At 45.5% G+C, this 27,788-nt stretch overlaps 2 protein-coding genes and 2 long non-coding RNA genes across 14 annotated transcripts in view; 3 read left to right on the top strand and 1 right to left on the bottom strand.

Annotated features, from left to right (window-relative positions):
• Window positions 1–17,234, top strand: part of LOC307208349 — a 113,590-nt gene extending 96,356 nt beyond the window's left edge. Inside the window, exon 2 of the long non-coding RNA XR_013835118.1 lies at window positions 13,795–17,234. This is a non-coding gene — a long non-coding RNA (uncharacterized lncRNA). The remainder of the gene's footprint in view (window positions 1–13,794) is intronic.
• The window catches only part of PASD1 (PAS domain containing repressor 1), a 96,678-nt gene extending 79,444 nt beyond the window's left edge, over window positions 1–17,234 (top strand). For 2 of the 9 annotated variants that reach the window (XM_079962737.1, XM_079962738.1), the window contains exons 13-20: window positions 1,831–1,954; window positions 2,381–2,490; window positions 3,801–3,899; window positions 5,805–5,963; window positions 7,656–7,871; window positions 8,890–9,143; window positions 10,954–11,152; window positions 11,392–17,234. In XM_079962737.1, coding sequence (XP_079818863.1) covers window positions 1,831–1,954; window positions 2,381–2,490; window positions 3,801–3,899; window positions 5,805–5,963; window positions 7,656–7,871; window positions 8,890–9,143; window positions 10,954–11,152; window positions 11,392–11,559 — 1,329 coding nt within the window. In that variant the 3' untranslated portion in view covers window positions 11,560–17,234. Of the gene's footprint in view, window positions 1–1,830; window positions 1,955–2,380; window positions 2,491–3,800; window positions 3,900–5,804; window positions 5,964–7,655; window positions 7,875–8,889; window positions 9,144–10,953; window positions 11,153–11,391 lie in introns of all 9 variants that reach the window. The other 7 variants (XM_079962739.1, XM_079962744.1, XM_079962745.1 and 4 more) reach the window with 7 other exon arrangements.
• A 368-nt stretch (window positions 17,235–17,602) lies between these two features.
• On the top strand, window positions 17,603–19,655 carry LOC307208345. Its single transcript, XR_013835114.1, has 2 exons — window positions 17,603–18,435; window positions 18,691–19,655. It is a non-coding gene; the product is annotated as an uncharacterized lncRNA (long non-coding RNA).
• The window catches only part of TBC1D8B (TBC1 domain family member 8B), a 51,207-nt gene continuing 42,421 nt past the window's right edge, over window positions 19,003–27,788 (bottom strand). For all 3 annotated transcript variants that reach the window (XM_079962659.1, XM_079962660.1, XM_079962661.1), the window contains 2 exons: window positions 25,941–26,038; window positions 19,003–23,291 (listed from right to left, as the gene is read on the bottom strand). In XM_079962659.1, coding sequence (XP_079818785.1) covers window positions 22,878–23,291; window positions 25,941–26,038 — 512 coding nt within the window. In that variant the 3' untranslated portion in view covers window positions 19,003–22,877. The remainder of the gene's footprint in view (window positions 23,292–25,940; window positions 26,039–27,788) is intronic.

Raw genomic sequence — 27,788 nt, 5'->3', positions numbered from 1 at the left:
GGCAGCATTTCCAGAAGCTACATCTGTAGGACTTTTATGCTGAATCACCTGTTCTGGCCAGACAAGGATTGGAAGTGAAGGAATGATTTATTGATCTGTTTTCTCTCTGGATTGCTGCTGTGTTTTTAAAGGCTAGGCAGAATGCTGTCCAGAGGGTGGGCAGAGCTGTGGTCATGACAACAGTTTCCATTGCCTTTTTTTTTAAAGAAAAGAAATCAATCGGGCATCGTCATAGCTTGCCCAGTTAATAGGGTCAACTCAGTTAACATTTTAAAAATAAACCTTGCCAGGGTTTTCATAATGAGATGCCGAAGCAGCACCAGAAATAAAATCCAGCGAAATGGATCCACGCATCCAACTACCAAGTTGTCAGGTGATGTGCTTGCCTGTTCGAGTTGGCTCTGTGGCTGCCCCTTTGCCATATCAGAGGCATACATTAGGGTAGGGAGGCCTTCACAGTCGTGGCAGTTCCTGCGCTGCGTCACACTAACATACAGCTGACCCACAGAATTCACACTGCCGGCTGGCACCATCACTGGTCTCTGTGTGATCAGGATCATTAATCTTTTATCCTGTTTTGTTCAGTGGTTAAACACAGACACCACCCACCCCAGTGTTGTCTACAGAACCCCTCAAAGTTGTACTTTTGTTGTGGAGAGCAGACTTAATGTTTTGTACTTGCGAGGTAATTGCATTTCCCCAAGGTAATGGAATCAATATTGTGTTTGCTACGTGGGAGGTTGTTGACTGTGATTGTACGGGCAACATGATGTTCGAATCCTATACATTAACTTAAACAGAGGGCTAACTAGAATTGGCCTAAATACAGCGAGGCCATTTTGCTGCTACGTCTGATGGGAGCTACCAATTAAGGGGCTAATGAAGCTCACGAAGGATATTGCCAGGAAACTGACCGATTCCTTTTTCACCTTCCATACTCATTCCACTCTCTGTAATATGAGTCCTCAGCAACCCTATTTTTCTAGTCGGCCTCCCTAATTTGGCCATTTATTCATTAATTCTGCATATACTGTTGAAAGCCTGTGACATGTTGAGAGAAAGTGGGCAGAAGGGAGCTAATTATAAAAGAGCATTTCTATTTTTATGCACGACTCTGCCGTCATACGGCAGTGATGGGTAAAAGCGATAGGGGAGCAGAAGGACAGAAAAGTCACAATGTCGTACCATGGAAAATGCACCTGGTGCTTGGCAACAGACAGCCTTTCCACCTATTTCCCATAGCAGTGATATGAACCAGTTCACCTGCAGGTAGCAGGTTTCTATTCTTGCAGATATACTGCATTGCCATGGATTCACAGACAACTTTGTTGCTTTACTATTGGGATTATATTTCCGAGAGATGCCTATGTGTCAAGTAAAACATAAACCCAGGGCACTCCTCCCCGCCCCAGCTGGAACTCACTGCAGCTCAGGTCCGGCAGCTCTCAGGTGCGCACTATTGCAATTGTAAGAGAACAAGGGAGGCCTTCATAGTTCCGGCACCTCTTTAATTTCCTAGAAAAATAGCACTTAGATAAACCTAAGACAGGAGTGAGGAACCTGTGGCCCTCCAGATGTTGTTAGATTCCCAACTCCCATCACCACCACCCAGCATGGCAGAGGTCGAGAATGATGGGAGTTGTAGCCCGGAGACACACTTGGGAGAAGGTGGAAAGAGGAATTGAAAAATCATTTGCTCCAAAGAGGGCAGTCTACCTCCATGTTGGAAGAGCAGTGCTTTGCTGCTTTTGCTGTTGTTTGTTAAGCATGTGGTGATCTCCGCTGCTAATGATACGATGCTTTTTTTCTCCTGGGCTTGCCTATTTCCAGAGTCACGGTAGCTACATTGATATCCGGCAATGTGTAACCAACCAAGAAGCCAGCCGGGAAAGGGTGTCGGTGTCATCTCATAGCTCTCGGCGATCTTCTCACACAGCGCTCTCGGACTCTGCATGTAGGTACCACGTGGGACAGCTGTGATACCAAAGGGTGGTTGTGGTTCTAATGCAGCTGGCCAGTGTTCAAGAGCAGCATAGGAGTCAGCCCATCCTTCCCTGATTCTGTTTTCCTTTGCCACTCTCCATCCTCTATAGCAGGACGGAGGCGGGCAGTTGGGTCTGGAGCAGATGGGTGAGGAGCCTTGGATTAATCCAGTTGTTTCTCCCAACCACTTCAGAGTATCCCTTGGCAGCATGAAAGCTTTGTGCCTTGGGCTCATTTGCACGTCCGCTCTCCTCCTGCTAGGTTGGGAAGAGAGACACTGGCAACAGCTCTCCCCCATGTTTCCCGCCTACTCTGGAGGCTAATTTCTTAGTTCCTCGGGAAGGGGTTTTCGGATGCTTTCTTCCATGCATCCTTGAAAGATGCTTCTTTTTTTCAGCCACGTCATCTGTACGGCACACGGATGCCAGCACCCCTACTAGGCAGTCGTTACCGATGGGCCAGTCGGACAAAGCACCTCTAAGACTTGCCTCAAGTAGCAGCACACAGGTAAGGAAGCAGCAGCAGCATCGTTCCCGAGAAAGGAAGCCAGGGAGGGGATTCACCCAAAGAACAAGAGCGCAGATCTTTAGAACACAAGGAGGAAAGCATCAATGTTTTCAAAACTTCTAATCTGAATTGGTACAGTGTATCTGAGCAGTCGGCTACAGTACCTATCCTGGCATTCAGGTAGTTAGTGGGCAGGTTACCTACAGGTTATCCAGAGAGTGAGGGGGAAATGACCTAGATCCCAGGAGTTGGGATTGCTCAATCAGTAGTACATGAGACTCTTAGGGTTGTAGGTTCGAGCCCCACTCTGGGCAAAATATTCCTGTATTGCAGGGGGTTGGACTAGATGACCCTCGCGGTCCCATCCAACTCATAGAATGATTCTAGTCTGAATATGTGCCTTTAACAAGCAGCTTGATATTCAGAAATCAGCATTTCTAACAAAGTTAAAGCAGGCATTATTGCCTGTAGAATAAGCTGCTGTTGAACAGCACATGAGGAGAGAGAGACAGGCTGGTAAGAAATAATAATAAGTATTGGCTACAGGGGTCTCTTTTTGACCTGGCCTAGTGGTCAGCTGACCTGCAGAAGTCTCTCACACAGGTAGGTTTTGGGAGTTTTAAGGGCTATATAAAGGGACTGAAGGGGGGGGGGGATCCATAGGAACATTTGGGATTGCCTTATGCTGAGTGAGTGAGTAAATAAAGATAAAAAATAAAAAATAGCACCAGTTGGTCAATCTGTCTCTGGCTGGCAGTAGTTCTCTTGGGGTTTCTTCAAGCTGTACTGCAAGATGCTGGAGATCAAGCTTGGGACAGATGTTATACCACTAAGCTGCAGTCACCACCAGTTCTGTAATGAATACTGGCCTGGGCTGGGTGCAGAAGTTTAGTCAACACTTTTAACAGGTTAGGAAGGAGATGGGGCAGGGCAGGTGCTGGGCATCTATTCTAAGGTCTTTTGCTTATCAGATGCCAAGTAAGAAGGGAATCTTTTGCTTAGTTCTCAACTAACATGGTGAAGCTGTGGACTGAACAATTGTTGACTGCATGTTTCTGCTTCCATAATTGAATGCTGCTCCATAAAACAATTTCCCTGTGTATAGAAGCCTAGGATTGAAACTTCTTCCTGACATGCTGACTCTACTTTTGCATGGAGGACTGTCCAGTCATGCGCATCTTTATTGCCTTAGTAAGAACTAGAGCTTTGATTAACAAGGAAATACTGTGGCAAATGTTGTGGCTAGATAATCATATTCATCATTGCACTGGGTGCATTACGATCCCCTATTCCCCCCCCCCCTCCTGCAGGGTATTATAACTCCTCAGACGCCCACTGAACATCTCGCTGAACATCTCGCACAGCACCATATGGCACAGGCGACTGTCCCGGCCCAGCAAGCGGTTATGGTATGTTGGAATGGGGGAGAAACTCTGCAATTTGGTTTGCAATTTAATGCAAGCCTACCTAATTCACACTTTGCAGAGCAATGTGCTAACTGAAATACAGCTATCCTTTGCAGTTCATATTTTCTCCAACAAATGCGTGCAAAAATAAGCTGGGTCTTTGGGAGTTATTTGTAGGTGCTTCCAGTCAGCACCCCCTTTTAGATGAACTAGGTCTTCACCTGCCCCACACAGTGTCATGTAGGAGGACTTAAGTTCCCTTCAGAGTGTCAGTATTTTGTAAGAGGGATTCAAGTGCATACCGAAACTTCAGGTTTGCCCACCTGAAGTGGATTAAAGGGGGTCCGCTTGCCTAGTGTAACATATCTACTTTTTAATATACAGTGGTACCTCGGGTTAAGTACTTAATTCGTTCCGGAGGTCCATTCTTAACCTGAAACTGTTCTTAACCTGAAGCACCACTTTAGCTAATGGGGCCTCCCGCTGCTGCCACGCCGCCAGAGCACGATTTCTCTTCTCATCTTGAAGCAAAGTTCTTAACCCAAGGTACTATTCCTGGGTTAGCAGAGTCTGTAACCTGAAGCGTATGTAACCCGAGGTACCACTGTATATAAAAAGAAATGCACTGCAAAGCATAGCTTGTATGAATGATTGACAGGAAGGCATGTTACACCATACAAGTGATTTGGGATGAATGCTTGTTGTCATTTAACTTCCCCACAAGCAAATCCGAATGCATGCTCAACCTCTGCATGAGGCTTGTGCAAGTAAATGAAGATGAATGCTCAATAAACAGATGATCTGCAAGAGATCATGTTGTCCTTTCTACATATGAATGTACAGCTTACTATCTGAAACAGTTCCCAAGCATTCCCCCCCCCCCCCCCGATATACAGCTGCATAGGTTGACATATATTCTTTAAACACCAGTCAATTTGCATATATCTCCATTCATCTCCTCACAGCAGTCCCATTTTCCTTCTGATCTATAACTTGCTCTCCTTGTATCTTAGCCCCCTGCTGTTGTTAGTTTGCATTGCTTAAAATAAAACAAAAATGCAATAAAAGTGTACTTAAAAAGAAACAAAACACCATCAACCCAGCAATACCAGGTGAGCCCCATAGGCGACTGGAGGGCTACAGTAATCATGGTGTGATAGAGATTGTTTAATCCTGCCTGCTGCAGACAGAAGATTCTGACCTTGACATGTTTTTGCATTTGATTTCGAACGTTGCAACGATTAGTTTGGAGACCATTTTTTTCCCTTTGGTATTATTTATAGCCCAGTAAAATGTTGGTTACTGGTTTGTTGTTCAACAGAACTGGAAAACAAATCCTTAAAGCAAAGTTTTAAAAACAATGACAATGAGCCCAATGAGTGGTCTGGGATCACCTGACACTGCAAAGTTGCTAAAGCTCAGCATGTGACAGATCTGCAGTGTCTTATAGAGGAGACCACAGGTCCTTTGAGAAATGCCTGGAACAATAAGTTACGTTTTTAGCATGGAGAAGAGGAGGTTAAAGGGAGACAGGATAGTGGTCGTCTTAATACACACAGCTGGACGATGGAGCAGACTTCATTACTCCAGAAAGCAGGACCAGAATCCAGTGGGTTGAAAATTGCAGGAGAAGCAGATTTCGGCTGAATGTCGTTAGGTGTAAGAGCTGTTTGATAATGGAACAGACTGGTGGTTTCATCTTCACTGGGCGTTATTTAGGCTGAGGCTGCCTGGGTCAGCGATGCTGTAGTTACCTGTTGCATTGCAGATTCTTAGGAACATAGGAAGCTCCCTTTACACTACATCAGGTCATCGATCCGTATAGCCCAGTTTCTCTGAAGGTGGAAATAATAACTGCATGTAAAAGTTGCAGATTGGGTAATGCTCCTTTCTCATCTATGCTTCCAGCCAGTGTATCACTTCCCAACTCAGATAGGGATGATGCATCATTTGAAGGAACAGCTTGAGGAGAGAACGCGCATATTGCAGGCTGACATCAAGACGCAACAAGAGGAACTGCATGTGATCAAAGAGCAGCTTCAGCTGGTGCAGGACTCAAATTTGCAGGTATTTCCTATATAGGGAACCTCAGGCACGGGGGCAAAATGTGGTCCACAGATATTTTGCAAGTCCATCTGTCCACATGTGTTCATGTCAGTCATTTATTGTAAAAGAAAAAAAAGAAAAAGTGGTGGGGATATCAACTTTTATAAAGCTTCCCTGACTGCGGGTGATTATTGCTTGCTATAGATGCAACTGCTGAATGGCCCACACTACAAACCTGAGTGCACTGAATAAACATGCTTAAATCACACAGAGTTGCACCCCTCTTTTATAAATTGCTTGGGTCACAGCCAAAAGAGAGGGCCTTTTCCATGTTGGAATATAGAAAGCTGCCTTTTATTTCTTTATTAAAATATTTATGTACTGCTGCGTCACAACAATATATCACAGCGATATAAAAGTTTACAATAGGAAAACAATCAAACCAGACTGTAATATCATAAAAAAGTTTTAAAGAATTTTAATGGAAAAGCAGCACTGTATACAAGTATTTTAAACAAGTAAATAAATATACTGGCAACTCTCTGCAATCAGGTATGCTGGATCCCTCTTTGCTTCAGCAGGAGTCACTGTGCATACGTTTGTTCCATAAGGCTACACAGCAATTCATTCACCTGACCTTGCAGTATTGCTAATTATGTGCAAAATAACCTCTGATTGCTCAAGTTATTTCTTCCCAAAAAGCCTTACATTTTCTCTTCAGAGTATGTTGGTGTAGGGAAAACAATGACCTGCAGCCATTTGGAAATTGGGGGTTATAAGAATAGAGTCCCATGACACCTTAAAGACTGATGAATTTAGTGTGGCATAAGCCTTCCTTATTCATCATATGTCATGTAGGAGCTACAGTTTGCTCTAGCCCTTTCATTTCAGCATGAGCAAGACTCACTGTCTGTTAGACTGAAACTACCAGAGACCTTTTTCCCACCAGCCTCTGCTGATATAAGCAGCATCCTGCTTATATAGATGCCCAACTCCACATGAGCGTCGAGGAAAAGTGGTTATTGCTTGACAAGTAGAGAAAAGGGAATTTCCTTAAAAGCAACAGTTCTGGGTGTGTTTTTAAAAGAAGTTTAAAAATGCATGTTTGCATTAAAATATAACCCATCCCCCCCCCCTGGTGTGCCAACTCTTAAGTTTTAATCACTGATGGGTTAACATGAGAATATGTTTGATGCTTGGGTGACACCTAATGGCTGTTCTGGATGTTGCTGCCCTTGGCGAATTCTTTTCACAGCACTGTGCTTGCCACAAGCTTAACAGCCCCTAAGGTGTTTTCTGCAACATGGACACAAAAATAGTGCAGTAGTGGTGGGTTTATTCTGCCAGAGGGGCAAGAGTTGGACAAAACTAAACCAAAACATTTGTTGCATAGAATGTTACAGGAATCCAGCTGGAAGTTATGGGATGTGCACTGCTTGGAAACAAAACAGTGTGACAGCCCCAAAACAACAGTATTGAAAGCAGAATTGAATGTGACTGCAGCAATAGCATCAGGAGCATGAATCATCGCAAGTGCACAATAAAAATGATGTCTGGTTGGCCAGCATCTACAGAGGTTACTTTATCAACTTCTGTGAGCCCTGTTTAGTTTGTGCATGCCAAATTTCAAGCCACCATCTTTGTAGGCGTTCCCATGTGTGCATTGCTAGTGACAACCCCCAATGTCTCTCCCCACTCCCACTTTTCCGATAGATGCTGATGCAACAGCCTATGCCCATGGTCTTCAGCGGGGTGCAACACCAGAACCCGAGGAGGCCTTCCCAGCAACAAGCAGCAGCAGTTGCGAGCAGACCAGCCGCGTCAAAGAAATCCCAGCAACAAGGCCTTATGGGATCAAAGCAGTTCTGCAGCACACACCTGGCATCGCCTCAGCAATTCCTCAGGGACCCTTGTGTCACATCATCCCAGGTGGTGGTTTTTGTTCAACATTGTGCTAAATGCATCACAATTTTAAAGCTGTATAACCTGGGGTGGATCTACACACCGGGGGAGTCAGAAATTAAATAGTTATAACAACAGAAAAAAAACCGCTATGGAAAACCACTTAGAATTTTATTTATTTATCTTGCTCTCCAGCACCATCTGGTGTTGCATGTTCATAACACATTCAAAACACTGATTTTTTTACTGATGTATCTGAGTCCCTGGTTACTGCCTGCTCCGCTATAGACCTACTACCCCGACTTTGTACTGCAGTTCTGGAACCCACCCCCATTGTGGTGATTCTTGTTCCTGTTTCTTAGATAAAAAAGTGTTTTTATTCTAGCAGCCTTTGTAATTAGGTTGTTTTGGATATTATATTGATTGCTGTATTTGATGGTTCTTTTGATTCTAGCTGATTACAGGGTTTAGTGACTGATAGTTGAACTTAGTTCACAATCACCACATTTTTCACTCCATAAGACACACCTGACCATAAGACGCACCTAGTTTTTAGAGGGGGAAAGCAAGAAAAAAAATATTCTGCGCAGAGCATGTAAGCGGCTCTCGCTTTTCTTGCTTTAAAGCAAGCAAAGCGAGAGCTGCTTACATGGCTTCTCTCCCGCTTTGCGCAGCTCTCACTTTGCTAGCCCATCCCTCCTCCTGCCTTGCTGTAAAAGAGGAGGAGAAGGAGACACCGCGACAGGTGCTATTTCAAGGGAGCGCTGAGCAGAGCCTGTGTGCGGCTCTTGCTGGCTTTTCCGGGAGGTGGGGAAGGGACGGAGCGCTGCCGTCAGGGTGCAAGGGAGCCTGGGTGCGCCCCTGCATTGGAGATAGTATTTTGGCTGCATTAGGCTCAGCACTCAAGAGAACGGTTTTCCTATTCGTATACCAATTTGCATGGTTGCAAGCTACTCTGAGCCCTCTGTGTAGCGGAAGAGAAGGATGTGAACATACCAAACAATGTGCTCATTCTGACAAAGGGGTGTGTGCATTTATGTATCAGGTACAGCAGCAGCAGCAGCAACAACAGCAGCAACAACAACAACAGCAGCAGCAGCAGCAGCAGCAAAAGCAGGCCATGAGAGGAAAGCAGGTCCAGCAGGCCTGCTTGCCAATGCAGATGAGCATTGCGATGCCGCTGTACAACAACCCAATGGTGTTCTCTCAAGCGCACCCTATCACTGGCTCTACTCCAATGTCAGCTGAAATTGGTGAAAGGCAACAGCAGTCCAATTACACCCAAGATCGGACTCTAAGGTACAGGTGCAGGTATATGTATGCTGAGAAGTCCAAGTAGGGGTCGTTACTGATGGTATTATTATTGTTTTTGCTCTCTCCTGGCGATGAGCGGATTCCACTTCCCTTTGCAGTTCGTTCTGGCAGCCTTCCCCTACGGTGGCTCTCCACATGTTGTTTGACTACAACTCCCATCTTCCCTTGGCTGTGGTGTTGATGGGAGTTGACATCTAGAGGGCCACAGGTTGGAGAAGGCTCCATTGCTTTGCTTCTCCTGGGCTCATTTGTATGAGTAGTCCTTCCAATAGCCAACTTTCCAAGCCAGATTGTGAAGTGTTAGGTACGTCCTGCACTGTTTCCCTGCCCTCACCCAAGGCAAATAATATCAGTGAGGTGAGGTGTGATTGTGGGGAAGGGGCAACCGTTTCTGCCCCTGCAGAAGCCCAGATGAAAATCCCTCCTGGAAGCTGGCATTTGCATTGGGAGGAAATCCCTTTTTGACAACGTGCAGCACCATTTTTTATTTTAGGAGGGATTTTCCTCTTCAGCCTCCGCTGGGGAGGAAGGGTTTAATGCAAAACAACAACAACAAGCACTTCAGAGTGACTCTGGCTGCAAGCTCCCTCCTTCCCTGCCTCAGTGCTGCGCCCTTGAAGAACTTGCAAGGGAGGAGGATGCAGGCAAAATTAGAGTGAGTTGGCTCTGTCTGCCATTGGCTCTGGCGCCACCTGGTGTTGGTCTTCCTATCTTCCTCCCTATCAATCCCAGTGTGCACCACCCACCAGTCTTTCTTCCCTGGTCTCTGAAGAGGCAAGCAATGGCTCTGAAACTGTGCTGGCAAGAGGCTATCGAACCTGCTCATTGCCACGTTGTTAGGTCAGCCTGTGCAGCCTGCAACATCTGGTGCGCATGGGAGCAATCAGTCTTCACAGATCAATACTGGCAGACAGAAGGCAAAAAAAGCCTTCCCACAATTAAAACCAAACAATTTCAGGGTAAGAAGCCTCTATATTAGAAGCTGTCTAGTCCTTTCCCCTGCTCGGCACAGGAATCTTTTAAACGAGGATTCCCTGACATGTGGCTGCACAGCATCTTCATAACTACTTCCACCAGGTCCCAAGATCGCTCTGCTCTGTTCCACTCTTGAACAAAACCAAAGCAAAGAGCGGATATCATGGGAAGCATGTAGAGGACGCATAGGCTGGGCTGCCTTCCTGTCAGAAGTACAACACAAAAAGGGAGGCTAGTACCTCTAAATGGGCAAACCTGACCCTAGACTTCCATTTTCAATTTCCATAGTAGTTAAGATATGAATGCAGGCTGGGCTATGTGCCCTGCATGCTGAACAAAATATTATGCACCCAGGCAACCTAAACTCTCTGCCATGAAAAGTTGGATTCTGCCAGCAGCACACATTATGCAGGAGAGCTCCCATTTCTGACTTTGCCTAAAGTATTCTGCATTTTTAGAATAGTTATAGCTGATTTTATTCTGTGGTTTGGTGACTACAAAAAAAGGGGAAGGAAGAGCCTTTGCTTGCTAGCCACATTAAACTCTTGTCCTGCCATCACTCCTGCTTCCGAGGGTTCAGAGAGCATTGCCACAACTTTCAAGCAGATTGTCACACCAGAGAGAGCTGAAAAAGGTTGCATCAGGGGGTGGTTAATCAGTGGGCACCCAGATGTTGCCAGGCTCCTGGCTCCATCAGCACCAGATCTAGTTCAGCAACATCTGGACGGGGCACCGTTCGGCCACCACTGCTGCGGAAAGGGTTGCGTTTTGAGGCAACCTCCGGTGGTTTTTGATCTGTTACCTGCTACTTGTGTTGCAGATTTGCTCCGGAGCAGCAAGGGCTGCCTGCTGCAATACAGATGCAGCCAATCACATGCGCCGCCACTCCGTCAACCGTCTTCACCTCCTCTGTGATGATTCCACGCGCCAACATCGCCCCACAGCAGAGCCACCCTCCTCCCAACACCCTCCACCAGTGGCAACCGCAGCCAGTTCAACAGCATCACCTCTACCTTCAGGTAACAAGCTACTAGTTTCCAGCGAGATTGTGGAAGGTGTGATGACTGATAAGAATGCCAAGGTGGGAGGCAAGGTCTATAGCTTTAACTATGCACTATGTGAAAGATTGCTTCCTTTTGCTAGTCCTCAAGGCTCAGCTTTACTAGGTGACCCAGTCTTCCAGTATTACGAGAGGAGGGGTACATATGTGGGAGGGCTGGGCGTTCCCAGTGCTAAAGGCTGTTGCATTATCCCGCAGATGCAAGGTGCAGCTGAGCCGGGCCAGAACCAGTGCCTGTTCCAGCAACCTCATGTACCGCCGCAGAACGCCACCATGGGATATTTTCACCACCCGCAGCCGCAGAGCCAACACCTGCAAGGCCAGCCTTGCAGTTTACAAGACCTGCCTGAAATGCAGCTGCCTTGAGGCCTTGGTGGTGGAGGCAGTCTTGGGGGTAGCGGCTGTGCTGAGCAGAAGTGAGTGGATGGAGGGGCAAAGCACAGAGGAGATGAAGGTCCTTCCTTCCTGGTACGCCTGGAAGGTGAGGAACATGCCCGAGGCCCTGGCTGGAGTGGAGAGCAGGTTGGGAGTTTCTTGCACTTACTTGGAAGGAAAACAAACAAAGGAACCACCCAGGAGCGACACTACTCCAGCAAAGTGGGATCAAAAGCCAAGCTTGGCATTTCTTAACCGCTTAAACTGTGTGCAGCTAGAGCATCTCGTCTGTACATCCTTTGGCTAGAGATGGGGGGGGTGAGTGCAGCCCGGGGGCAAGGCTGGTTTATTTTTGGATGCTTCTGTCTGCCAGGGAAGGTTCACTGGCCGATAGGGTTCCTTGCTCACCTGCAATAATTAAAACAAAAATGAACTTAACTTGCCCAAGTGAGGGGGAAAGGATTATTTTTCAGGAGAGCAGCCGCCTTTGTGTGCTGCAAAGCCATATATATGAATATTAGTTATATTTATAAATATGGTAGATGGAATTCTAGCCTGCAGGTTTTTTTGTTTTTTAAATAAAATATTAGTAAAGTTTACACGCTGATGTGTTATGCGGCAGAAAACCACACACCTGTGCAGGAGGCAGCCAAGTCTTATTTTTTCCTTTTTCTAAAATAATCGTTGCTGAAATTCACTGTGAATCACTGTGAACACAGATGGAACTGTAAGCATCAACCCACGACCATATAACTTTTTTTTCTTTTGTGGATGTATTTGTGTATATACAGATTTCATTTTTGTGTAGTAGTTCATGTGTGGATTACTGAACATATTCCCCAGCACTCTATCCCATTACCCAACCATTTCCCTATATGTGAATCCCATAGTTTCTTTGGATAATTGGGTAATGCTGCTGCTGTTTATGACACCACTCTTGCCTGAAATTCTTCTTTTTGCACCAGCCCCTTTCACTGTTAAAGAGTTATGAGAGTTATGATGTGTCTAAGAGTTTCTCCTATTTTGTTGCAAAGTCCAGATATATAAACCTACCTATTTCTACTGCCCATTTAGCCAAATATATATATATTTTTCTGGAGGTGCAAGAAAGAGAATCCTTCCCTTTCTTTCTCTCTGTGTATATCCAATGAACCTTTCTCTGGGGAAGGTATCTTGATGCCCAAAGACAAAAGCAAACTTTGTGGTTTTGCTACTTAGTAGGTAGAATTTGGCAAAGTGGAGTTTCTACCTAAACAAGGATACCTACGATGTTACAAGTCAGTAGCGTTAGCAATAAATTGTATTTTTTTAAATGGTCACTTTAAGTGTGTTTATATATTTATGAACATTTTCTTAAAAAAAAAGAATATATTCTTCAGTGGGTGTGTATACCAAAGTGTCCCCTACTGTTTTGTGTGTTTCCAAAGGAAAATTAATACTTAATTAATTGTTAGGGGCATTTTTTGTTTTGTTTTTGCAAATGTAAGTGTGCTCGACTTGTACATTTTTTATATGCTGGGTGCAGAAGGCAACTTTCACTAAAACTTCTTTAAAGAAAAGAAGAAATGAGGTTTCATTTAGGGATCTGGTTAACAACAACAACATCCACCTGTTGCTGGCTGTTAGGAAGAGGGTTTTTCTACCTGCAACATCAGAGTAGATTCATTTAGTAAAGGTTCAGGGCCATAACTTCAATGAAAAACAAAGCTACAATCGTTTGAAGCATAGTAGATCTGTATTCTGAAGATTCTCAGGCAGCACTAGAGATCAATCACTGTGTACAAGGGGCCTTTTCCCCTTTACTTACCAGTACAGTGGTACCTCTGGTTGCGAACAGGATCCGTTCCGGAGGCCCGTTCGCAACATGAAAAGCCCGCAACCTGAAGTGCCGTATCTGTGCAAGTGCGCAGCATGATTTGGTGCTTCTGCGCATGTGTGAGCGTCGAAACCCGGAAGTAACCCTTTCCTGTACTTCCGGGTCGCTGTGGGATGCAACCTGAAAAAAACGTAACATGAAGCAAACATAACATGAGGTACCTCGGGTTACAGACGCTTCAGGTTACAGATGCTTCAGGTTACAGACACTTTAGGTTACAGACTCTGCTAAGCAAGAAATAGTACCTCGGGTTGAGAACTTTGCTTCAGGATGAGAACAGAAATTGTGTAGCGGTGGCAGCAAGAGGCCCCATTAGCTAAAGTGGTGCTTCAGGTTAAGAACAGTTTCAGGTTAAGAACGGACCTCCGGAACGAATTAAGTTCTTAACCCGAGGTACCACTGTATTGTTAATTCTCTACTACTGATGTGCAAACACACACAACTAAAATTTCACAGGCCCTTCGAAAGTGTACAGGTGTACTTTGCTTGCTTTAATTGCAGTACATAGTCCAAACCTGCAGAGAGTCTACGGGGGGAAGTGGCCCTCTCAGCTTGCCCCGTGTCTTTTAAGAGGAGAATGTAAGGCATTTAAGAGAAGCTTGGAACCATCTTGCTTTCAAGTGTAATGGTGGGTACCTAAAGGAGAGCTTATATCTCTCTCCAATTCATTTCCCCCAGTCAATCTAAGGAAGGAAAGGCAGAGCAGTTGCCAGAGCTTCCTCTGTCTGGTACTTCCCAGTTTGTAGTGGCCCACCCTTCTCCACCAAGGTGTATGTGTGAGAACGGAAAACACAATAGATCTGGAACCAGCTCCTTTATTTAGTCCTTGGCAGGCCCAGGGCACAGTAGACACCTAGGCCAAAATGCCAGTCTAGAAAACAAACAAACAGCATTTCAAAGAATGTAGAATATGGTTTTCTTTATCCCCTTGCTAACTGCAGGAGAAAAGGCTGGAGCAACTCTAGGTATGTCATTATTTCACTGATAGCTGCTCCGCCACCCCAGCAAAATGTTGAGGCTTGCAACCAGCTACAGGGAGCCTGTTTCAAATGTTCGGATTTGTGGCTTTAATTTTTTTAAATAATAAATGTATTAACCACATGCAAGAAACCTAAACGAGAACACACTAAGCACCAACAATGTCAGCTTGTCTGCCATTTCTTGGAAAAAAAGGCGTAGGAAGGCATTATTAAACAACAGCAGCTGTCTGCAAAGGGTTTCACATGTGGGCGCTGTAATGTTGTGCCGGTCTCTGCCAACGAGCTCAGCACTGATGCTCATTTGTTACAACTACAGATGCAATGGAACTAAGGCATTATTAGGCCAGGGTTTGGAACCCAGTGGCCCTCCAGCTGATGTCTGATTCCAGCTCTCATTAGCCCCAGCCAGCGATCATGCATGAAGGGAGTTGCAGTTGGGAGTCAAAGGTTAGCCACCCATTATGTAAAGCTGTGTCTAGTTCTAAATGGGCACCACTGCCATTTCAAGTTGAGGGTTCTCTCCCCTCTCTAACCTGGAATAGGGTCACTTTGCTCCTGTAAGTAACTGGCTTTTGGTAGTGCTAGCTCTCCCTTCAGAAAATGCTGCCGAAATCATCCTATGCAGGGGAGAAAGTTTCTGGTGCCAGGAATCATAGAGGTGGAAGCGACCTTGAGGGTCATCTAGGAATTTGCAGCTGCATCAAACCTGCAGCCTTAGCATTATCAGCACCATGCTCTAACCAACTTGGCTATCCAGCTGAGACAGGAGACATCAGTAGGACCACTTTTAAGAGGGGAGGGGTGCACATTAGCTGCACACCCAGTTCTGCTGTTTACTTGTATCAGTAGTGATGTCAAGGCCACAGCAATCATCCAGTCCCCCAGCGGGATAAGTCCACTCCCAAGAGTAGCGGTATCAACACTTTCGGTGCGAGTGAAGGAGCATCCTCTGTCACTCTTAGGTCCTTTGTTCCGTTGTCACTTTGAGCACAGGGATAACAACCTGCAGAGGTTGTTGACTCTAACTCCCACCATCCCTAGTTAACACAGCCAATAGTTGGGGGTGCACAGCCTCTTTCATAGAAACACACCAATGTTACCTTTCTCCCCCTCCCATCCCCTATCTTCACGCACTTTAGAACACCTGGGGGGGGTCAACCTTAATAAGTTTTTGCAGCAAGTTGTCAACGTGACATCCTTCCCCACTTCCATTTTTTTTTTTAATGTGACAGACTCAGCAGAGGCTGTGGAGAGGAGGTCTGTATGCCCTCTCTGGCATCTACAGCTGGCTCTTTGTCTCCCTCGCAAGGCACTTTGGAATTTGAGGGACAAGAGGGAGCTCCTCATGCAAACCCACTAAGTGGGAGAGCTTGACTGTCTTATTTTAGCTATCTGCACTCAAAACTTTAAATCCAGATTTTGTGGAGAAAACTGGGCATGTTGGTGAACAAAATTAGTTTTGGAAAACACCCCAGTCAAACAGAACCAACATGGTTTGGCATGTCTAAGGAGGGATAATTCATGGATCATCTTACAGTCTTGCAGGGCATTTGGATTTCCCCCCTCTTTTTGAGCCTGAGTTATGCCCGTTTCCCCACAGCTATACAGACCTATATGAGACTACAGTTTGTGGTGGGCTGTGCTTTAGAAATCAAGCCCTTAGTATGGCAGCCACGTGCACTGGGGAAGAGATATTGTTTTACACTGGGGGAGAGGTAAAACCATGCACTTTATTAGTAAGGAACTTCTTCCTTCATAAAACGTTGCACAAGGTGGGAAGGTCGCTGCCTGGTGTTGATTCATCGCATGCACTGTTCAGGGGAGGAAGAAACGGTATGCCAAAATGCATGTTCCATTTTATTGTGAAGTTTGAACCAGTTCTCCCCATCCTCTGACAAGCCATGAGCTGGCACCTTCTCTTCAGTGTTTCTGCAGTGCCTTACTTAGGCAATTGCCTAGGTCAGCTCTGCATTGGGGACTTTAGATTTAGCTGCCACCCACCTTCAAGCTTTCTTTCTTTCTCCCCATCCCAAAACTGATATATTTTTTAAGAAACTGATGCTATCCAATGGTTTACCTCTGTGTTGTGGGAGAGAAGAGTTTGGAATTGGATAGAGTTAATTAGCCGGGAGAATCCAAGGGGACAGTTCTACTGGTTAACAGTTCCATATTAGATATAATGGGCCCATGGACTCTTCGCTGGTGTTTATTTACAACTCTGGCTCAAGAGTTTCCCATGGTGCCTCGAAATACAAATGTGAGAAGGCTATAGCCTCATTTTGATGTATAAAGAGGATTTGTTAACGCAATTAAAGGCTTCAGAAAACAAAGGCACATTTCTGAAGCCTTGCACTTTTAAATGCATTTTGTACATAGATATAAATATATATAAGCTAACGGCTGGTTGATCTGGCCAGGTTTGGTTTGACAGATACAGATTCTTCTAACGTACGTTGTCTATATCGTGGCATATTAACTATGTAAAAAAAAAAACCACATGAAAAGAAAGGACAGAAATGAAAAGATTTTTAAAAAGCAGCAAAAGCCTTAGAATTGAATATTTAGTTTATTTTATATGATGTCAAAGATAGATACATTTATAAATGTTCCTATTCATAAAAGTATTTTGTAAAATGGGCAGGGAGGGGGTGAGGAAGTGTCTTATGGGGGCATTTAAGAATTCTAGCCGGGAATACTCACGCTGTTGTGAAGGTCCATTGGCCAAGAATCAACATGTCTCCCATGTGCTTTAACAGATTTGTACATAGTATTTTGAAAGAAAAATAAAAATGTACTTTTATGAACTCTTACTGGGTGTCTACCTCTTTTGTACTTGGTGAAACGCGCAGTTTCCCCCATTCATGAGAACAGAGCAAGCCAGCTGACCGCTGAACAGAAGTCACCAAAAAAGGCCAATTCAGGATTTCCAGCGTATTACTATAGACAGATTATTTCTACCCCATTCTGCTTACATTCTCGTCAGTTTGTTACTTGCGCTTAGCTCAGTGAGGTTGCCCTGATTACCTTTTTTTTTTTTGAGAGTTAAAAGCAGGTTTATTGGGAGATGGACGTGGTCGAGGCTGCCATGTCCAGGCAGCACCTCTGCGGAGAAGAAGAGATGAGTTTGGATTTGATATCCCACTTTATCACTACCCAAAGGAGCCTCAAAGTGGCTAACATTCTCCTTTCCCTTCCTCTCCCACAACAAACACTCTGTGAGGTGAGTGGGGCTGAGAGACTTCAGAGAAGTGTGACTGGCCCAAGGTCACCCAGCAGCTGTATGCGGAGGAGCAGAGACGCGAACCCAGTTCACCAGGTTACGAGTCCACCGCTCTTAACCACTACACCACACTGGCACCGACTGCTTCTCTGGCCTAGCGGTACTTGGAGGTCAGCACAACGCCGATGCAGCGGCTGTCGATGGAGACGCTGACGCCTGGACCATTGATGTCCATTGCTACCAGGAGGTATTGGTTCGGCAGCCTGACGTTGACGGGGTCCGCGAGCAGGTTCTGGGTGGGCAGGGCACTCAGGTTGCCAAGAGCGCTGGCGATGTTGGTGGTGGGGCTGGCCGCGAACAGCCTGGGCACAGCCTGGACACCAATGTCAGCAGAATGGGACAGGATCTCAGCCCAAACGGGCTGCAAGTGGCTCTGGTTGACTCCGCTCAGCACCATCCTTGCAGTTCAACCTCTTCGGTGCTGTTGGAGTGCGGGCAGCCATTTTATCACCGTCCACCCCGGCCTCCCCCCCCCCCAAGTGGCCTCTCAGAGGTGTTTCTCTCGGGCTCTTCCTTCCATTAGCACTGCTGCCTCTCCCGTGTCCCAGCCTCCCACGGCCTTGGCTGGGATCCGGGACCACTGATTACCTTAACAGGGAGTAGTAAAGGGGCAGACACAACCTTGCCTCTGCTTCTTGACCTCTCTGTGGCTCCCAGTACCACTGACCATATCCTTTTTCCAGGACCAGATCTGTGGAATGGGAACTGGAGGTGCTGTGCTGCAAGAGCCAGTGTGGTGTAGTGGTTAAGAGCAGTAGTCTGCTAATCTGGGGAACCGGGTTCGCGTCTCCGCTCCTCCACATGCAGCTGCTGGGTGACCTTGGGCCAGTCACACTTCTTTGAAGTCTCTCAGCCCCACTCACCTCACAGAGTGTTTGTTGTGGGGGAGGAAGGGAAAGGAGAATGTTAGCCGCTTTGAGACTCCTTAAAGGGAGTGAAAGGCGGGATATCAAATCCAAACTCTTCTTCTTCTTCTTCAAGTCCAGAGCAGCATTTTGAGTGTTGTTTCTGGACTCCAAATCCCACCAGCCCCAGCTAACATGGCCAGTAGTCAGGGATTATGGGAGTTGTGGCCCAGGAACCTCTGTAGGGCACTAGGTTTTTAAAAAAATTAAAAGGCTTGTGGGAGGGAAGGGGATGGGCCATCTCCCTTTTCTCTAACAACACCTGCCCCCTAACCACCACCCAGTTCTCTCACAGTCCCAACGCCTACTCCTTTACAATGTGAAGAGGGTCTACTCTGAATATCTCCCTTTTGCCTCCCTCCCCAAGAAAACACTATTGAAAATCCTACCATCAACATTTTAACCATGGACAGTCAGAGGCATATTGTGAGCCAGGTTTCCACCTGCCCTGCTTCCATGAAATGATCGTTTATTCATCTCCTCTCATTAAAGATACAGTGAATTTGCTGTGTACAGAACATGGTCATCAAAATACAAAACGCCAGCACATAAACATATTTTATTTCCTTGGTAGCAAAAAGGATAAAATAATCCAGTTCCTCTGGAAAACATACCATATTCATCTTATTTAGAAATTTATTCTTAAAGACAATTACACGCATATTTTTTTGTAAGCTTATTTCAATATCTCTCTCCATAAGTTGTTTGTTAGACAGCCATTAAGATGAGGAACTTTGAAGAAGGCAGATAAATACATCTTTTTTGTTGCTGTTGTTGTTGTTGTTCTCCCTAAGAAATTACAGCTGCATCTTTGGCAAACTGTATTATAAAAGTTGCAACTTGTGAGGCAACAGCATGGCTACACACTACAGCAATGAACAATCATTGCAGTTGTTAGTGAAAATTGTTAGTGAAACAACAGCATGGCACAAACACGAAACCCAGACCCAGTGGCCTTCCACCATCTAAGCACACTAAGAAATGGATAGTAGACTTTGATCAAAACTAGCGCCAAGGAATTCGATCCCTAGAGTAGGTTTAATAGAAAAGAAAAATGCTTTTCATGGAAGGTGTTGATCCCAATTTGCCCATTCAGAGCCCTAGGGATTGCTTTAAAGTTCTGTCTTAATAAACTTCTTTTTATGTTGTGAAGGAGAGACTACAGCAATCCCATCCAACACAAAGCCAAAATACTTGTTTTTTTACCAGAGTAAAGGGACTGGAGTCCCTATGTTAGAAACATCCTCTCCAATGCTAGGTGCATGAAACAGACTGTGGCAGTAGAACAGACTTCCTCACCCTGGCAACAGGGTGATATCATTTCTGCAAGTTCTCCCACTTTCTGTTTTTAGAAAAAAGGAAAATCTGCAAGTAGAAAACTAATGCATCAGAGTGAAGCTTTTAATTTTTTTTTCCTGCTAAGCTTCACATTAATAAGGAGTCTTTCAAAAATGTCACTTCCCAGCTTGCATGCATAAAGCTGAAATAGATATGCATAGGTATAATGCTGCCTGCTAAACAACAGCTGTGAGGTCCTGTTTAATTCCCAGGTCAGGACTTCTGTTGCTTCCTGGAAAACATCGACTGAATGTTTCATTTCAGGCAGCCAAGTGGAAAACAACTGGATTTGGGTAAATAAGAGTTTCCTGTAGGAACTTAAAAATGGAGTATTTTGAAAGGGGTGTGGGAAGGAATCAGGCTGCATGATTTGCCCATATTGAACTGAGCAACAGTTTGGAAAAATAAATGCAGAATAATATTAAGAAAATGGATCTTTCTGTTTTGTTCTCATACCTGTGGATGAGAACTCAAGATTCCATCCTTAAAGAATGGGAAAGAGATAAGGGGAAAAGACACGTAAGCATGGAAAACAAGTTTGTAAAGAATCATCTGCTCCCAATATCCAAGCTGCATTCATTGGCAAGGTGTGTGGGTTGTGATCTAAAGACCCACCTCCCTGGGCAACAGAGACAAACAGAAATCAGTCCCTTTTAAAAGGCAACATACGCCTTCCACAGTGCTGGTGTATTTGCATAGAATTTAGAGCGGCGGAAAACTTTGGACCTGTTTCAAAATACTCATAATTAAGATTAAGCCTTGTCGGGGATGCAAATAGAAAGGTCCAAAGAGGCTAAGAGTAAGTGGACTGATTTCTCCTCCTCTGCCTTGCCAGTTGTTAAAGCTTTTCCCTTCAGAGCTGGAAAGCTCATTCTTCCTTGTCTTAAGCAAATATGCCCATTGCTAGCAAATATCTACTTTGCACATATCACCAGAGGCTGTTTGGTTAGATAAGAAGTCTGCACATTTCAAATGCTTTTTTTAAAAAAAGACCTGAGGGGAGACACAAACACACAGAGAGAAAGAACCCTAAACACAGTACCTCTGTCACTGGTACTCAAAATCTGATTAGTACATATAGTATGTATGCTGGTCATTCTGCATATAAAAGATTGTACCTACAAGGTTCTGGAAGATAATTTCCTTACAATTTGTAAACAGATCTATTGGATGACATACTTTGAAAATCAAAAGAAATTGGTTCACCTGAGCCATGGAGAGTTATGGATTCGCCAGGCTCTCTCATCACTCAAAATGCACTATGAACATAGTTCTGAATTGGAACTGCCATTTCCTCTTCTAGCATCAGCTAGCTCCATTTGGCTGAGAAAGACCCTGCAGGGACACTGGAGATTATTTGGGAGGAAGGGGCTTGTTGAAATTTTAGTGCTTCCTATAACCATTATGACATCAGCAATGTCAACAAAAGAGAGACAAGTGAAGAAAGAGACCATAAGCCCCTTGTGTGCGCACGCGTATGTGTGTTTCAATTAAACAGGTACTAGAAACTGGCTTAGTCCTAAAAGCCTACAGAGATATACAAGACACCAGCAGGGAACAGTTCTCCACAACAGTATTCACCTTAACTTCACAATAATCCTTCAAGTATCATGCAATCTGTATTACAAAACTGCTTTATGCTGGCCTTATTTCTACCTCAAAAAGGAAGCAGATGATTTAACGGAAGGCTGCAGCCGCAGGGACCTGATGCAACCTCCGTCCCAAGCAAAGCACACACACCACACCAGTCTGGGCAGTGGCAGCAAAAAGAAATACACACTGCAGACATGTTAGCCAGGGTGGGCAGAGACGTTTAAACCCCTCCATATGGTCCAGCATCCTGACGTGGATGCAAATCACCCAATTCTTGGTCATGAGATACATCATTTGTTGAGTGGACAGTAACCCCTACCCCACCCTCAACTGGTCAACATGAAGGAGAGGCTCTGTGTGTGAACATTTTAGAGTGTGGGGAGGCTACACTTTGGGCTACGCAGTGGGATTTGGCCCCTGAAGCACTGTCCAAGGGTGAATGTGGCCCCTGAGTAAAAAGATAAACTAAAATGTTAAACGCCCCCCATCTAAAGCCAAATCCACACACTAGTGCTGCATCACAGGAGCAAGCCATGACATCTTCCCTTTACCAGAGTGGATTTGGGAAGGAAGCTGCTGTCGCAATGTGGCCTCCATGCTGCTGTGAACTGGGCTAATCTAAGGTAAGCATGGCCAGGGAACCACAAGACCTCCCACAAGTAAAAGAGTCTAGGGCCAGAAATTAAAACAGTGGGGAGGTGAACTGGGTTTGGAAGCTCCCCAAGATTGTATCAACTAGCCACTTTTTAAAAAAACAACAACAACAGTAATGATCAAAAGCAGCACTTGGTCCCATTCACAGAAACAACACAGCTCCCCCCCCCCTTTTAAACAGCCACGCTCAACTGACCATCAAAAAATATCTCTCCCAAAGCAGGAAACAAATTCTACATTCAGAGCTTAAGAAGCAATTCTTTGGAAATCCAACCAACAGTTACAACAGAATAGGTAAAGGCCAAGACCACTCTGCAGCAAAAGTGGCAGACATTACATTCAGCGTGAGAACTATTAACACGAAACGGTGGTTTGGGAAAACAACAGCCACGAACCACCCCCAACTTTGCCCCTGACAGACCAGCTTGCTATTCCCTTCCAAGTTGGCTTGTGTTGGCTGATGTGGTTTAAGTCTCCTGAGTGTACTAAAAATGCAAAATTTAGGTGCAAATTGTCCTTCAAGCTATGCTTATTTTAACTTTGCAAAAACACAAACAACCCTGCCTATGGCGTAGAGGGGAATCTAGATGAATCTTTAACCCCCCCCCCCCAACTCAAGATGCTGAGCTCACAAACAGCCCTCCATCCTTCCAAGTGCCTCTGTGCGGAGCGTCAGGCAGGTGCTATACTCTGGCCTTCGCTTTCAACTGAGAAACTTTAGCGTTTTCCAACTTGGCTGCGACATCTACTGGCTTCTCGAAAAATCTCACCAAAGCAGGTTCATTTAGTAAAGACGCCAGCAGCTGCTCAAAGGCAAACGACCATTCATCAGGTCTGCGTGTGCTCTGAGGCCCACCTCTTTCAATCTGTGGGGTAGGCTGAATCTCTGGGGGCTTCCGGGCATCTTCTGTACCCACGTTGGAGGTGGAAGGGGCCATGCTCTTGGCTGGCAAAGTGGGGCTCTGGAGTCTTCGGCCGACCTCCTCCATCTTCAGCAAGAGGCTGGTGACGGTGGCAATGGCGCGATAGAGCAACTCCTCTTCTGGGTCTCCGTGAAACAAGTTATACAAAGTCTTTGAAAACTGGATGAACTGGGACTGGGGTGGGTGGAAAAGGGAGAAATAAGAAGGCATATTTTACAACCTAACTTCTATTCCCCCCCCCCCCCGTTTCTTTTTCTAAAAGCCTCTTAACATACCGTATTTTTTTGCACCATAACACTCACTTTTTTCCTCCTAGAAAGTAAGGGGAAATGTCAGTGCGTGTTATGGAGCGAATGCCTATGGATGGCGGGGGGATCTGCTGCAGTCGTGAGCAGAGGATCCATGGTTCCCCTTCCTTCCCTCCTCCGTGGCTCGCTTTGAAACAGCAAAGTGGGAGAAGAGCCGCTGAGTGGGGAGGAGAGAGGGACAGAGAGCCTGCTTCTTTAAAGGAGCAAAGCGGGAGAGGAGAGGAAGTGGCTCCTGTCCGGTTGGTTCCTTTAAAGCAAGCAGGCTCTCTGTCCCTCTCTCCTCCCCACTCAGCTCACTACATAGCAGCAAAGTTTTTCAGCTCGCTAAGCTGGGGATGAGTGGGGAGGAGGGAGAAAAGCAGAGCCTGCTTGCTTTAAAGGAGCAAAGCGGGAGAGGAGAGGAGCCTTCTCCCCTTGTACCCCTCTTCTTCATTATTAGCAGCATCCTTCTCCACCCACCCCACACATGCTCTTTGTCCCTTGAGTGCTTTTCCTTCCCTCCCCACTTAAAACGTGGTTACAAAGGATCCTCAGGATTTTTGCATTGGGCTACTCCAAACTCACTGTCAGATCACATGTCTGTGGCCACAGCATGAACCACAAAAAACATACATCCACTGTTTCATTTAGAATATTTTTTTTCTTGTTTTCCTCCTCTAAAAACTACGTGCGTGTTATGGTCAGGTGCGTGTTATAGAGCGAAAAATATGGTATTTACAAAGAGTGCTTCTAAGTGGGACATGCAAGCACGATCTGACAGGCTGGCAGGTACCAAAAGTGTAGCCAGCTACGTTTGGCTGCCAAACAAGGCCTTAAGGACCACATGCAGCCCCCGGGCTGAGTGTTGGACCACCCTGGTCTAGATGTTTCAACCTGCTTTAAATTGCTGCTGGTTTTATATTTTACAGTTACTTTTTTTCTTTTACCAGCTACTGAGGCTTTTACTTGATTCGGAAGATTATGCTAATGCAGTTTTAGTTAACTGTGCTTCTCTGTGGGCGTTCGAGTGTCTCTATGTTTGTACATATTGCACAAACACTTAAACCATTTTTCATGTTTTTATTTTGCAAACTGCCTTGCAAAGATTTTTTTGCCACGGCATAAAAAATACTTTTAAAATGGAACTGTAAAATAAATAACTGAATGGCTTTCACAATGAGGACGTGTTTTCTCTCCTGATCTAGAGGGCACATCTAGGGCTAAAGTTGCAGGATGGTAGATTTCTGCAGAACATAAGGAGAGGCTTCCTGACAGTAGGGCAGTTTGACAATGAACTCATTACTTTAAAAGAGACAGTCATGCCTTGGTTGTTGAATGCCTTGCGACAAACCCGGAAGTGAGTGTTCCGGTTTGTGAACATTTTTTGGAAGCCGAACGCCCAACCATAGCTGTCAACTTTTCCCTTTTTTAAAGGGAAATCCTATTCAGAATAAGGGAATTTCCCTTTTAAAAAAGGGAAACATTGACATCTATGCACCCGACGCGGCTTCCGCTTGAGTGCAAGAAGCTCCAGCAGCCAATTGGAAGCCGTGCCTTGGTTTTTGAACATTTTCAGAAGTCGAAGGGACTTCCGGAACGGATTCTGTTTGAGAACCAAGGTACAACTGTACAATAAAATAGGGCGGATTAAAAGAAGCAATACAAGTACAATTAAAAATTGATATGGATATTTAAGGTGGACATGCTGTGGACTGCATGAACAAAGCTCATAGACTACTGGTGGTCCATTTACCACAGTCTTGGAACGCCTTGACTAGGACTAGTTTGGGCAATAGTACAATATATGAAAATTAGGGTGTTTTTCCCTATCAGGAGGAACTACAGTGGTACCTTGGGTTACATACACTTCAGGTTACACACACTTCAGATTACAGACTCTGCTAACCCAGAAATATTACCTCGGGTTAAGAACTTTGCTTCAGGATGAGAACAGATATTGTGCTCCGGCGGCACGGCGGCCCCATTAGCTAAAGTGGTGCTTCAGGTTAAGAACAGTTTCAGGTTAAGAACGGACCTCTGGAATGAATTAAGTACTTAACCCGAGGTACCACTGTACGGATAAATGAAAACAGGGAAATGGCCAAGCAGCACAATCCATGTTTATCCAGAAATATTCCCCAATGATTTCCACTTCCCAGGTGAGTAGAGAATTGCGCACAATCATATTCCAAGGATTCATGCCCAAGCCCCACCTACACACGTATGTACAAGCACACACACAGATGGGCGTAGCCAAGGGGGGAGAAGTACAACTATACTGGGCTTTCCATGGCTGGGCACCTTCGAGCAGTGGCTGGGCACAGGGATGCCTGAACTCTGAATTTCCTGTGTCAAGAAAGGAATTAGACTAGATGCCCCCACCCCCAAACCACTTCTATAATTCCTTCTTTATTTTAATGACCTGTTACCCTGTTAGCATGTGTCAGGCTCAGGCCTCATTGTTTGCTCCCACCAACCAACCAAACCCCACATAACAACCCCCCCCCCCGAAAGTTCTCCCTTAGGTGAGTTTTACCTGGTCCATGCGGGGCAAATCCTTAATGCTTTCTTCTTTTTTTAGCAATTCATCCTGCCACTGCTTCAAATAGGCCTGGATGTCAACCTTTCCTTTACCTAATTGGAAGGCAACAAGACACAAATGAATAGTGAAATCCTCACTCTATCCACAGCAGTCTCTATGGAGTAGTTGCCCTTGCCAGTTCACACTGGGGCTTTGCAGCAGAGATGAGAACTCCCGAAACCATCATCAGGGATGGTGGGAGCTGCAGTTCAAAGATATCTGGAGGACATCATGTTGGCATGAACATAGTTCTCTGGGTGCCATCGTTTACATAGCCAAAACACTCAGAGGTTATCCGACAGCTTCGGGGGAGACCCAAGGTTTACAGAAGTGCAAAAATAAAAATGTTTAGGTTTAAAATTTGGGGGGGGGGGGGGGAGAGAGACAAAAGTGTCCCAATGAAGACTGAGTATGGTCGGTGGCCATGAAATGCTGTTTTGCAACAGACCAAAAGCTGAATGGGGGAATGGAACACAATGGAACATGGGAACCTGCCTTATCAAAGTCAGATTTTTGGTCCACCGAGCACAATACTGTCCACACCGACTGGTAGCTGGTCTCCAGGATTCAGGCAGGGGATGCTCCCAGCCCCACCTGGCGATAACAGGGATTGAACCTGGGACCCTCTGCATGCAGGTAAAATACCCTTCACCCCATGGAGTGCCTAGAATTCTCAGCATCTGGGTCCCCAGATGTTGCTGAACTACAACTCCCATCACCCCTAGCTAGCAAGGCCAGAGCTCAGGGATGATGGGAGTTGTAGTCCAACAACATCTGGGGACCCACAGGTTGAGAACCACTGCCTGATTGCTGCTACTGTACAGACTTTGGTCTTCCACACAGCAGTGGGATTTCTGTCTCTCCCCACCCCCCCCGGGAGGAGCAGAACTTCCCCACCCTCACTGCCTTTGCCACCTGAAGAACTTGACCTTTGGTGGACAGTATATGGACTGCCCCCATCCGACATGCTACCCTGAGATCTCCAGAGGACAGGCAGGACTCAAACAGAGGAAGAAGGGTAGGCAGATCAATAAAACAACCCATTTTCTCTGCTCTCCCATGCTTTCTATATTGTCAGCTGCAAGATCTGGAAGAGGAATTTGGTGGTTCAGGAGGGCATTCAAATTTCACGACAGCATGCTGGCAGGAGGGCAATGGAAGCTGAGTTTCCAAAAACTGGAGTGCAGCATGTTAGCTGCTCCCAAGATCAAGGGTCTGGAAACCAAGTCTTATGAGGTTGAGAGAAGATTCTAACTCAACAGGAGGAGGAAGAACGTTCTGTCAATAAGAGCTGACAAAACTCCCTTGGAAGGTGGCTGTGGACTCTCCTTCCTTGGAGGTTTAAAGCAGAGGTTGGATTTCTAATGTGTGCTCTAGGTGAGATTCTTGCATTGCAGGGGGCTGCACTTGAGGATCCTTGGGACCCTTCCAACTTTAATATATATATTATCCTAACTTAAATATTACAGCACAGAGTAGAAAACAGCATCTTCCCTACATGATATGTATAGATTGACGCAAGTTCTCTGGATATTAATCATAGAATCATAGAGTTGGAAGAGACCACAAGGGCCATCGAGTCCAACCCCCTGCCAAGCAGGAAACACCATCAGAGCACTCCTGACATATGGTTGTCAAGCCTCTGCTTAAAGACCTCCAAAGAAGGAGACTCCACCACACTCCTTGGCAGCAAATTCCACTGTCGAACAGCTCTTACTGTCAGGAAGTTCTTCCTAATGTTTAGGTGGAATCTTCTTTCTTGTAGTTTGGAGCCATTGCTCCGTGTCCGCTTCCCTGGAGCAG

Source organism: Podarcis cretensis, assembly GCF_951804945.1.
Source record: "Podarcis cretensis genome assembly, chromosome: Z".
NCBI lineage: Eukaryota > Metazoa > Chordata > Lepidosauria > Squamata > Lacertidae > Podarcis > Podarcis cretensis.
The sequence above is the reverse complement of the archived record's forward strand: the minus strand, read 5'-3'. Positions and strand labels throughout refer to the sequence as shown.